A 12,713-nucleotide genomic window follows, 5' to 3' on the forward strand; every position below is an offset into this window, starting at 1 on the left:
TCCGCCGCCCTGCCCGCTGCCCAGCCCCTGGGGGTGGGGGAGATCCGCCGCCGGGGCGCGGTTGCCCGGGTGCCGGTGCCTCTTCTGCCCACTCCTCCCGCGGGGCCGCTGCGAGCAGGAGGCGGCGGGGAGACAAAAGCGGACAAAGGAGGCAAAAAGGCGTGTTCCGCTACCGGGGTAGGGATGTGTCGGCGCCGCTCTGCACCCGGCGGTCCCGGGGGCCACCCGAGCGAGCTGGGGCGGCTAGGTCGGCCCCGGGGTGCCGGCTCCCGGGGTGCCCGCCGCCGCCGCTGCCCGGCTCCGGCTTTGTTCCCCTTCCCTCCGCCTGCCGCTGCTCCCCGGGCCGCCGAGTTGTAGCGGAGGATTTATTTCAGTGCATTTATTTTTAGGCTGGAAAATAAAAGGCTTGGCACGGCGACCTTTGGCTGTCGCATCCGGCGCCAAATAAAAGGGTCGCGCTCTGGCCGAGGCCGCCCCAGCTCTTATGTAAATCCATGTGCCGTCCCCAAGGACGCGCGGTCCTCGGGGCGCTGCCGTGATCCAGCCCCCGTGGGGACGGGGACGGAGGCGCTTCCCGGAGCTCAGCGGAGACCCGAGTGGGGTCGGACGGGCAGAGGCCGGGGCGGCGGGCAGGGACGGGGTCGCTGGGGCGGGCGCCGCTGACCTCCCGTGCTTGTTCTCCGCCCCGCAGATCGGCAGCAACCCCCCGGAGCTCCGTCACCGGCGTCGGCGGCGAGGAGAGAGGAGGATGCGGGCAGCGGAGCGGGCGGCTGTGCCCCGCGGCGGGCGGGCTGTCCGCGGGGCCCCGGCGGGCGGCTGCTGAGCGCGGCGCCGCGGGCATGCGGCGACGGGGAGCGGGAGCCGCCGGCAGCGCGGGCGCCCCGGCGGGCGGGCGGCCCCTCGAGCGAGACTGAGGGTGGATGGAGCCACAAAGGAGTTTGGCTGACACGTGCGGCAGGGCGGCCGGCGGCCGCGGCTAGGGCCACCCCCCTCCCCTCCCTCCTCCCCTCCTCGCTATGCTGCGCTCTCGCCGGGCCCCTCGGCGCGCTCGACGCACGGCGGCGATGAAGCCGGCCGGGTTCCTCTGAGGCCGCCGCCGGACCCAGCATGGCCTCGGCGGGGACCCCGCAGCGGCGGCTCCCCGGGGCGGAGCGGCCGGCGGCGGCGGCGGCGGGGGGCCGAGCGGAGGCGCCGCGGTGCCGCAGTCTGCCCGCGCTCGGCTCCCCCCTGGCGGCCGGGGGGGGCGGCGGCGGCGGCCCGCCGAGCCCCGCCGCGGGACCGGCTCCCGAGGCCGAGCGGGGCGAGGGTGCCGCCGCCGAGGGTGCCCGGCCCCCCGCCGCCGCCTGTGGCAGCGGGAGCTTCCCCTGGAAGACGGAGGGCAGCCGTCCGACGGCGTCCGGCCGAGGGGTATCCCTGCGCCCCCCTTTGCTGCTGCCGCCGCCGCCGCCGGCGCTGCTGCTGGCGGGCCCCCCGGGCAGAGCGTGCCTGCGGGCAGTGCTGGCGGATTCGCGCTTCTTCCTGGTGTGCATGTGCTTCCTGACCTTCATCCAGTCCCTCATGGTCTCCGGCTACTTGAGCAGCGTCATCACCACCATCGAGCGGAGATACAGCCTCAAGAGCTCGGAGTCGGGGCTGCTGGTCAGCTGCTTCGACATCGGGAGCCTGGTGGTGGTGGTCTTCATCAGCTACTTCGGGGGTCGCGGGCGGAGGCCGCTCTGGCTGGCCGTAGGGGGGCTTTTCATCGCCCTGGGCGCTGCGCTCTTCTCCTTACCTCACTTCATCTCTCCGCCGTACCAGATCCAGGAACTGAACTCCTCCGTCAGTAACGAGGGCTTGTGCGTGGCTGGCAATGGCACTGCCAAAGAGCAGTGGGACTCGTCGGCCTGCATCAAGGACACCGGCGGAAATGACCACTCTCTCTATGTAGCTTTATTCATTTGTGCCCAAATCCTCATTGGCATGGGCTCGACACCCATCTATACCTTGGGACCAACCTACTTAGATGACAATGTCAAGAAAGAAAATGCCTCGCTTTACCTAGGTAAGGCAACTTAAAACCTGAAATCCAGTTCTGTCTGAGGGGCCAGTTACACGTACTTCTGCCTTAGTCGTGCTGGACAACATCCGTGCTAAGTTTTCCTTTTTATTTGACCTTTTTGTAGTAAAATTGCCATGCTTTCATGTTTTAAAACGTCTTGTGGCATGGTGAACAGTAGTAAAGGGTGAAGCTAACGCAGTGTGCCTAAAAGCACTTGTACTCCCACTCTCTCTTTTTCAGAAAGCAGCATTAAAATTTTCCGTGCCCTTTTGAGTTTCCTTTTGCTAACATGGAAGCTTTGTATTTCTAAATTCTGGTTGCTGTGCCTTTAGCCTAAAGTCTCTATAATGTTAATGTTCAATAAGCACTTTGAGAGATTTTTGGCGTGCTTCGTTTTACTTTTCCAGCATTCATTTGCCTTGAACTAGCAATAAATTTTGACTGGCATTGAATCATCATCTGGCATCTCAGAGTCAAAAACCCATCGATAAACCAGCACGTGAGCCCTTCAGGATAGAGTTTAGTCAGGGCAGCTCAAGGAGCACAACAGAATGACAGTCCAAGCTTGCATACAGGTTTTTTCAGCATGTCCAGACAAGTTCTTGATAGTTGTGTGATGGTGGGCAGAAAGGTATCTCAGATAACTGGGTTCTAAACTTTTTTGGAGTATGATCGTGACAGTTTGTGTAATGTGTAAGAAGGCTGACTGCTCCCTTACTTTTCATTAGCAACTTACATGCTTCTGTAAGAAATGAACCTCATGTACCCCTTCAAATTCTTTTCAAGTAAGGGAGAGGCACTTAGCGGGCTGAGAGAGAGAGCTGTGAAGGGGTTTTGGATACTCGGCATTACCATCTGGAGTTCAATTTTATGTGGCTTTACAATAGCCATGGAGATAATTGCATGTAAAACACACATTTATGGAAGTCACACGCATGTGGAGTGTGTGTGTGTCTGTGTACTTTACTGAACAAAAGTAGTGATCCGGATCAGTGTTTTTATTCCTTTTGACCTGTTCTTTGGCAATTTGACTCTTCCCTGAACCGTTTTAAAGCCATGCACAGTCTGTGTGCAGTGTCTTGAAAAAGCCTGGGGCATTGCAGGTTTTTGGAAGGAGAGAGAGGTATTCACTGCATTGCTAATCTGCATGATGAAGTATTTGACAAAGTGGTTTTTTTCTCTCTTCTGCCATCTGAGGAAGGTTAAGTGGTATGGAATTTAAGATTAACCAAGCATTGACTTTATTGGCAGTATGAAAAAACAAAGCATCTTGTTACTGAGGTTACTAAATTGTAGTTTGAAACTTTTGCAAGTAGGTGATCTCACACAGTCCTCAAAATCGAAAAAAAAGGAAATGGAAATGCTGTAGGTGAGGAATGAAGGGTAAAAGAGGTGAACGGTGAGAGAGGCGGAAATCTTTCTTCAACAAAGGGGAAGGCAAGGTCAATGGGGGGAAATCCTTACTGTGCAGGAGAAACGATGCCTACCACTGATGCGCTTCTAGCACAGGAAATAGTAACGAAGTGACTCAGGTAACTTTAATTGCAGCAAAGTTAACAAAGGTAAAAGGCACCAGCAGCTGGGTAGACTCCGTGTGACCCTGTGCCCGCCAGGCACTGAAGGCAGCTTTGATCTGTACTGGGAGGACCTTGGCAGAGTCGAAGTTCATTTTTAGTGACTCAGGAGAGCAAAGATGAGTACACCCAGCTGCAGTGTCCGTGAAAAATTTATGCCTGTGATTTGATTGTGACCATAGGGAGAATTAAAATGAACACAAGGTGTGTTTAAACATTAAATAAAAAGTACTATCACCTCCATTCAGTCTTGAAGCTACTCAGGGCTAGAAACAATGTTATCTGCTGTTGGAAATCTTGGTATTATCTTTTTAAAATAGCATGGAATTCTGAGGAAACTTTTAACTTGTTAACGTTTAAATATTTGCCTCACTTTAGAGATACACAAGTGACTTTTTGAGGGGCAGGAGCAAAATCTGAGTTTTTGGGGAGAAAGAAAAAGGAGCGCTGTTTGGCATGTTGATGTGAGCAAACATATTTTTGTTGGATCTTCTCAGTGGTTTGGAATGTTGCATGTCCTTGAGGAGAGGGATTTGTGGGCAGCAGACAGCTCAGGCAGGTGCAGGGATGGGATAGAAGTCTGGGCATGGCTCTGCAGGCCTGCCACCTCACATCCTGTCTTATGCAATGCCTGGTTCTCCAGGTGGTGTGATCCTATTACTGGGGAAAACTATGCAGGTGATGTCAAAATGTAAAATGTATGTCTGTGTGACATGTTAGCATGAACTAGCAAAAAGTCTTGGAGTGGGCCATGGTAGCTAAGGTTTTAAAGAGAGAGGAAAGCCCAGGGAAACAGGTCCCAGTCACACAGATACATATGTTTGAGTGAGGACAGGCAGGTCATTAAAAAAGTGTCCTCTTAACACAAAATGGAAGGTCACTAATATGTTTGTTCATAATCATGCTGGCATTGCATTCTAGGTTTTTCTTCCAAAGGAAGATTAATATATAAATGTGTGCACCTGGCAAAAGGTTCTCACCGAGCTTCAGAACTGGTGAGCTTTTTGACCCTGCAAGTGTACACACTAATGGTAGGTCAGTAAAGCCCCCCTGAGTATCACTAATCCTGATTCTGCAGAAACTCACCTTATGTGGCTGTGGAAGCTATCTTATTTATTTTCTGAGTTAATCCTGCTCAGGGCTCGAGTGGCGATAGCATATCCTCTTAAGTGTAGGCATGCAAGCTCAATGTGGACAGCTGTTTTAACATTCCTGGCTGGAAGTCCTCCTCTCAAAAAAACATATTTGATGCTTATACATAGTCTCTTGGCTGCCTGCACTTAAGTCCATCTGTCAGAATGGCACAGTGCCAGTTTACAAGGTGCTGTGTTGTTTTTAGTAGGACAGAGGTGCCAAGCAGGGATGTGTATTTGGGCTGCGCGCATAACAGTGTGTGAGCTCTTCTGTGGGATGTTTCTTCCTTGTGAAGCTGTGTCGCCTCCGGATCCTCCTGCCCCTTAGACTTGACAATACTTTGATGCCCTGATGCTAACTTTGAGAAATGTGTGACATCAGGCTTGAGAACAAGCTGTGATTGTAACAGGTGCCTAGGAAATGTAAGAGCTGGTTCCCTTAATCACAGATAATCCAAAAGGGAAATTGCACACTGTAAAAACTGGGCAGTCACTAAGTGGTCTTTGTCTTCTCCAAAGTCTCTCCCTTCTGTGCTCAGCTGTACCGTGACATGTCTGTTGTCAGCTGTCTGATGTGTGCAGGTTCTTCTTTTAAGTATTTATCCAATTAAATTAATTGCAATTCAGTTTGAAGTTGAATTGGTCTTCTTGAGTCTTGTTTTGTACTTTTGATGGTGTTTCTGCTACTTGTCAAATTCTAGTACTTAAAACACTGATTTTTCTAAACAATGTGGAATTTTTGGTAGGGATCCAAGTTTGTCTGGAATGATAGTTTGCCTTGTGATTATATCGGGATTTTTAAAAGCCATTTTTTAAAATAAAGTGTGGCACTTGGAAGCTTTATTAGTGGGGTTACAGTGCCTGAATAACTTTTAAATATTTATCTTCTTTTGCAAGTGGATATTGTTATAAAAAAATGAATTTACCCTAAAAATTCACATGTAGAGAGGCAGTATTAGGCTTTACAGAAATACTGCGTTAATGAAAATATTCTAGCATTCAGGAATGACTTTTACCAGTATCCCCCTAAAATGACCAATGAGCAAGTTGGTCATTGTGCTAAGGATGTTTTATTTCAATTTCCAGAATACTATAGGCTGGTTCAGATATGATCTTAGAAAAGTGTCTCAGTTTAATTTCACGCAGACTGTCCCTAGGTTTTGGAACAAACTATAATTACAAAATGCAAAGATAAAGGTTTTATGAGATAATGGCTGAAAAATGGGGTAAACCTGTGCAAGTGGGCTTGGTACAGATAATGGCTGAAAGCCAGGGAAGTAAAGTAATTTTATAACCTGGAAAAAATATTTAGACAAGTTTCAAAAATATTTTGGACTCCTGCTTTGTTTTCATGAGGATTGTTTGTGGGTTGCTGTTTCTAGCATTAGGTAAAACATTTCACTGTGACTGTATTCTGTCTGGAAAACATCTCCTTACTAGTGTTTCACAGGTGGATGTTCTGTGTACCTCTCATGTCGTTATTACAGACTTCCCTAAAGTCTTTATATATGTATGTATGTATGTATGATTGTATTTATTGTATTTCTAGTCAAATCTACCCCTATATCCACATCCCACTTGAAAGGAGAGGGCAGGAGGGGTAGCTTCAGATCAGAAACCCACCACCTCTGCCTGCTGGGTCCCAGGGCATAGCTGAGCTGCCAAACAAACTAGAACTCTGTAACGCGCCATTGCTTGGATGTTGGCACAGGAAGCACTGGATTTTTGTGCCACTTTGATCCATTTTGGTCTGGCTGCTTCTGGGGTTATGGATGTCCCTGAGAGACAGGAACTGGAGCCCACTGTGGGCATCAGGCCCTTTATGTGGGTGCTACAAGGTCATTGAGGTTTTCTGAGACAGTATCAACTTTCTAACTGAGCAGAAGGGGCCATTTAGAAGCAGGGAAACAGCTGACTAGCATTTAATTTTATTCTCACCATTCAGCTTATGACCACTTTTGGTTTACTTTTGGAATACGCTTCCTGCTTCCTGATACCCAGAAAGGCTAGTTTCCTACAGGGTTTTCTCAGCATTGATCCTATAGTTGGTAAACCCTACAGAAATAGTTTATTTTTACAGCATGCCTGTGGGGAGGTAGATTTTTTGAATCAAAAATTGAGGCAAGAGGACATTTTCAGTATTTTTTATTTCTTGCTCTGTTTTCCTTGTCAAAGGGAAGTGTGCTGAGCTTATTTCTCAAATGCATGATTTTACTTTATCTGAGAGAAGGCAACAACTTGTTTTATGCAGAGGCAAGCATAAGACTTCTTCCATCAGCAGACTTTTTTTGTGCAGACCTGGGGTGCATCAGGCACAGCCAGGCAAGGGAAGGGATTGTCTTCCTCTGCTCTGCAGTGGGGCAGCCTCACCTTGAACACTGTGTGCGGTGTTGGGTACCACAATATAAAAAAGACATTGAACTATTAGAGAGCATCCAAAGGAGGGGGATGAAAATGGTGAAGGGCCTTGAAGCGAAGCCATATGAGGAGCGGCTGAGGTCGCTGTGTCTGTTGAGCCTGGGGAAGAGGAGGCTGAGGGGAGAAAGACATCATTGCAGTCTACAACTTTCTTGTGAGGGGAAGAGAAGGGACGGGCACTAATCTCTTCTCTGTGGTGACCAGTGACAGGATGCGAGGGAATGATACTGTGTCAGGGGAGGTTTAGGTTGGATATTAAAAAAAAAAAGGGGTTTTCACTCAGAGGGTGGTTGGGCACTGGAACAAGCTCTCCAGGGAAGTGGTCACAGCCCCAGCCTGACAGAGTTCCAGAAATCATTGGACAATGCTCTCAGGCACAAGGTATGACTCTTAGGGATGGTCCTGTGCAGGGTTACAAGTGTTGGACTTGATGGCCTTTGTGGGTCCCTTCCAACTCAGCTTATTCTGTGATTCCATGAAATGTGTGCGTGAAACACACAGTTGTTTTGTTTGCAGACTCAGCTGGCCAGCACTAGCATAAGGCTGAGCACCCTGTGCTCTCAGCTGGGGTTAGGGAGCATCTTGGGATGCAGGTGAAGTGACTGCAGCTCTGTTTGTGCATATGGATTATACTGCTTTCTCCCACTGATGATTTAACACTCAGAGGGTGCAGTATTGTGCTTGTCTGGCACTCTGTAACAACCCTTTTTTTTTGTTAAAATGCTGATAAGGCAGCTGGTACAGTTCCTGCACGGTTCCTAATAATTACTTACAGTAGCACTATGCAGTTTTATTGTCCTTTCCTATAACTGAGGAAATAAAAAGATAGATTTTACTTTTCTTCTTCACTTTAGTTTCTTACTCCATAAGTGGACTGATACTTCTTTTTTATACTGTAATCCTAGATATCATTTTCTTAAGCATTTAGTGAAGCTGATTTTTTTTGTCCATTGGGGCGATGAGTGAGTTCAGTGAAGAGTGGTGGGCAGCCTTTGCTCTGAAGTGTTCTGCCTGCAGGATTTAATGTTGTGAGTGATGTATCTTCGCTTGCTCTGCCAGCCTCGTGTCCCTTAGGGATCCTTTCTGCATCTCTCCAGTTGTGTCCTTGCCATGAGCGACGGCATTGTTCACAAGCAGCTGTATTGACAAAGCATCATTTCCAGTAACTGGCAAAATGCACTTACTCTTCTTAGGAGTAAGAAGAGACTTAGGCACATGCTTCCCTGATTGTCTCCTTCTCTTTGTATTAAAGGACAAAAACTGGGTTGGATCCAGGGTTCTGGAACTCACTGGATTCCCAGGCCCAGTTGTTTCACTTGCTCAGCATTTCTCAGAATGGTTAGCATTTTGTTTCTGAGGCTGACACTGCCCTTTTCACCTGCTTGAGCTTGGGAATAGCTCTCTTCTTGGAGAGCTGCTCCCCTCTCTGTCAGGCTCTGCTGCAAGGCTGGTTTGTGCAGACGAGTGTCTCCACCTGCCGTGGTCCCGGAGCAGCTTGGAAACCTAGACATGAAAGTGGCCTTTAAGTAACAGCTTGTTTGTAGCTTTTGCCAGGAACTGAAGGCTTGGGATCTAGTGTCTGATTACCTGGGGGCTGGAAACTTTAGCTGTCTGCTGGATATCCTGACTGTTTTCTAAAGGGTCACTGTAACTACTCCTGTTGCAGGTGGATTAGACATGCTTTGTGTTTCATCCATTTTCCCTTAACTTTCATTCAGTGGCCTCCTCACCTGGGAGGACTTAATTGCTGTGAAAGTGCTTATGCAGTCGAAAAATAGGAGACTGGATTTCTCTGTACTGTCATTCAAAGACACATGGGTTTCTGTCTTGGTTGTGCAGGAAATACAGGCTATTTTATAAACGAGTCTCTGCCTTCTGTTTCATCCTGAAGGCCAGCATCTAAAAATTTGGATTTTTAATGCAGATGAATGGAATTTTTCCATGGCTTTTAAAAGAACAGAAAACAAACTCAATCATATTAAACTTTCATGCTCTCATTTTAATCCTACAAAGTCTTTTTTACCCTGATAGCACTTTTAAAACCCTTACTTCTTGCGAAGAGTGAACTCAGTTTTCCTTTTTTGTGGTTTTTACATGCCTTTCCTATTTGTTTTGAAAACAGTTGAGAAGCCACCATGCAAAAATGGCACATATTGCAGCTGGTTCCCTCTGGCAGTTTTTGCGTCTCTTGACTGAAAGGTCAAAGTAAGCTTGGCTGCTGATGGATGGGGCAGTGCCACGTGGACTCTGAGGGCAGGGCAAGCTGGTCACCTGTCTTCCTGTGAATCGTCACCAGAGCTGTCAGAACTTCAGCTCCCAGGTCCAAGGGTGTCTCTGCACCCCCCTCAGCAGCTACAGGGATGCTGGGGCTTACTAGGGCTGTAATCGGAAAGCTCTGGAAAGGCACAGTTGGAAGAGGGAGCAAACTTGGCTTAGTGATTCCTGCTGTCCATGCTTTTATTCAAGCACCTTGGTCCTTTCACCTCAGCTCAGATGGACAATCTGGGCACATGGGCTGGAGCTGGCAGACGCAGGACAGCGGGACAGCTCTGCAGTGTGCATGCAGGCTGATTTCACCTGAGTCAGCCAGATCTATACTCCAACTCCTTCCAAGTGCCCAGAAAAAATAGGACGCTTCCTGTGATGGGAACAAATATATCAGTGCTCAGAGCATGGAGATGTATGGGCTCTGTCCTGCTCTGCTGCTGAACAGTTTGGGCATCTGTTGTGCTGTCACAAGGCCAGAAATTTAGACACTGCCAGCATTAACGAGAGAGCTAACAAACCTGGAGCTTTCAGCTGCTCTTCTTTTCTGCCACAAGGAATTCGTTCTTACCTGAGAAATCAGGAAGTGCAGACACAGAAATCCGAGTGTTATTTTATGCTGCCATTAGACCTGATAATCTAATCAGAAAATATTAACTCTCATGTAGGTAAACAGCTTACTTGGCAGCAAAGGCAAATTACACCTGTGAAAAACATCATGATCTGGTATGAATTACATTTTGTGGGGAGTTTGAAGGAGATGGAGTTAGAAAAGAAACATAGATTTTTCCTTGTAATTTGAACAAGCAGGTAGATGAATTGTGTCACATGAAGTGCTTGCAAAGCAGTACTGCATGCGCACTAATAGTATGCTCCTGTGCTGTTCATCTTTGATTCTCTTCCCCATTTTCAGTACAGGTTTCTTTTCAGCACCTTGCTTCCTTTTAATTAGCTTGCCAGGATATTTTTTTAGTGCTTCAACTTCCTTCCTTGCTTATACTGACATTAACACTTCACTTACATTACACCATGCACAGTAGGACCTCAATCTGGTGGTTGCCCTCTGCACCTTTTATCTTTAATATTAACTGGATTAGATTAAATCAAGAGTATCTCAGCAGTGATTTTCTTAAAATCCAGATGCTCTGAAATCAGCTACCAGCTCTTCAGTTTTTTGGATTTAGCAAGCTTTTGTAAATTAGCAACACCCTTCCATATTTACCTGTTTCCAGTCAACTGCTTTGAGGTGACAAAAATTAAATCCTGGCAGGGTTCTCCTGTGATTGATTGTACCCTTTTCTTTCTGTATTTATTAAGCTCTTGAGTCAGAGTATTTCGGATAATGCATATATTAGCTGAGTGTATCTTCTGATACCTTGTGATTTTCTATTTTATACATAAGTTGTAGTTTACTCCAGTGTTTGTCCTGGATTTGTTCACAGCTATTTACTTCAGGTGTCATATAGGCACTGAAAGGTGCTGGTGTGCTTCTGAAGTGCTTTCAATCACACCTTGGTTCCTGCTTCTCCTTTTTTTATTCTCTGATTAGATTAAAATCTGAATACCCGACCTCCTCAGAAGTCATTTCAAGTAACGCATTTTTGTAGATAATCCAAAGTAGAGAGGGAAATAGCTGTGAGCTCTGCTGTGGTGGCTGCTAACCTGTGATTATTTGAATAGAATATGTCAAGCAAGCCTCATTTGCATCTACAGCTATATAAAGGAAATACTCTGCAAGATGTTATCTGACATTGCTGTATGTTAAGCTCTCCCTGTACTTGAAGAGAAATTGCTGTATTCAGCTGAGCTGAATTAACTCAGTAGTACTGATTTAACTCAGTGGATTTTGTTTTGTCTAACAATTGAAAACACTATCTGTTTGATCAAAGGTTCCAAGTGAAGTCAGCTCATAGGCTCAGAGGTCAAATCCATGTGAAATTCCTGAGCAGAATAACCTGTGGATGCTGGTTAGGTGGGAACTTTAAGCTGGAAAAGCTGCAGGAGAAGTGAAGAGGAGGAGGTTGAGTGTCAGCAGCGTGGAACTGTCAATGCCCCTTTCATGTGTTCCAAAGCAGTGAGGGACAAAGCCAGAGTGGACTCTGGTCAGGAGGCACCTGCCAGGGACAGTACCTGGAGCCCATGGGAAGGGCTGAGGATGCTGCTGTAGGTGTCTCTGGAGTACAGGAAAGTCCCTTACAAGGCTGGAGAGTTCTGGCAATGCAGAGAACAGAGAAGCTTTGCTTCTGTCATGATTTTCTTCCTCACAGAACAACATTTTCCAGTTCTGCCCATAGTGTTTCTCCATGCCATTAATTAGTGCCTGCCATTTCAGTAGCTGAAGTTTTAAAATTAGTAGCAAAATAGATTTTTATTTTGTGATTTTTAAATCTAAATTTATGTTTCTGCTTGTTAATTCATCCCAGTGAGGGAAAAGGAGATTTAATGAAGAGCGTAACCTTCTAGAGTGCAAATGGCCTCAGTAATAATACTCCCGTTTAAAAAAAGTTACATAATAATAGAGTCTGTAATTGTTGTAAATATGATGGGCAGTGTATATCAGCTTGATTTAATACAGCTGTCTAGTGACAGAAATAGTGAAGGTATCCCTAGGGAATTTTTATAGTCACAGGAGAAAATAGCACAAGAGCTTTTTGAGTCTCCAGTATAGTAGTGCTGGTGCACATCAATGTAGGCATTTATCTGGTAAGTTATATAATTGGCCTAAAATAAGAATTTAAAAAACTGTTTCTTTTCCTGATTAGCTTGACCTAGGGAAAGAAGTGGGATTTTGGGATTATATGAAACAAATAACTGTTAGTTTGTTACCACACTTGCGTTGTGTTACTGGAGGAATATTAGTCCTGTTCTACAATGGGAGTAAAAAGACTCTGAACTCAGCACATCATCATATTAAAATGCTATACTGTAAATAATTTTTTCAAAAGCATCGCTGAGGACTGAATTGATGCTTGAAGGAAGAGGTGTACTCCCAATTATAATTCCTACTGCACTATTTTAATACATGGAAGTTCTATACTATTGACCTCAGTGCCTGAACAATTTAATGAGATTGTGATTATAATGTTAAGGATAGAGCTGGCTGGAGTGAATTTATTTGACTGCAGAAGTTAAGCAGGAAATATTATCCAAGTGTTTGCTACTATGGCTTCTCCAGAACCTCTGAGAGGGAGGAGATGAGCACTTCTCGGAGTGCCCTCTGCATTTAGGAGTACCTCTGTGACTGAACCTATGGAGAAGTATAAAAAAAAGACCTTTCCTCATTAG

The 12,713-nt window shown here is 46.7% G+C and overlaps 1 protein-coding gene across 1 annotated transcript in view; it reads left to right on the top strand.

Moving 5' to 3' along the window:
- Window positions 1–1,107: 1,107 nt before the first annotated feature.
- SLCO5A1 (solute carrier organic anion transporter family member 5A1) overlaps window positions 1,108–12,713 on the top strand; it is a 74,183-nt gene continuing 62,577 nt past the window's right edge. Inside the window, exon 1 of the mRNA XM_040066867.2 lies at window positions 1,108–2,041. Within this exon, the coding sequence (XP_039922801.1) occupies window positions 1,108–2,041 (934 nt within the window). The remainder of the gene's footprint in view (window positions 2,042–12,713) is intronic.

The sequence above is a fragment of the Hirundo rustica genome, chromosome 1 (assembly GCF_015227805.2).
Source record: "Hirundo rustica isolate bHirRus1 chromosome 1, bHirRus1.pri.v3, whole genome shotgun sequence".
Lineage (NCBI taxonomy): Eukaryota > Metazoa > Chordata > Aves > Passeriformes > Hirundinidae > Hirundo > Hirundo rustica.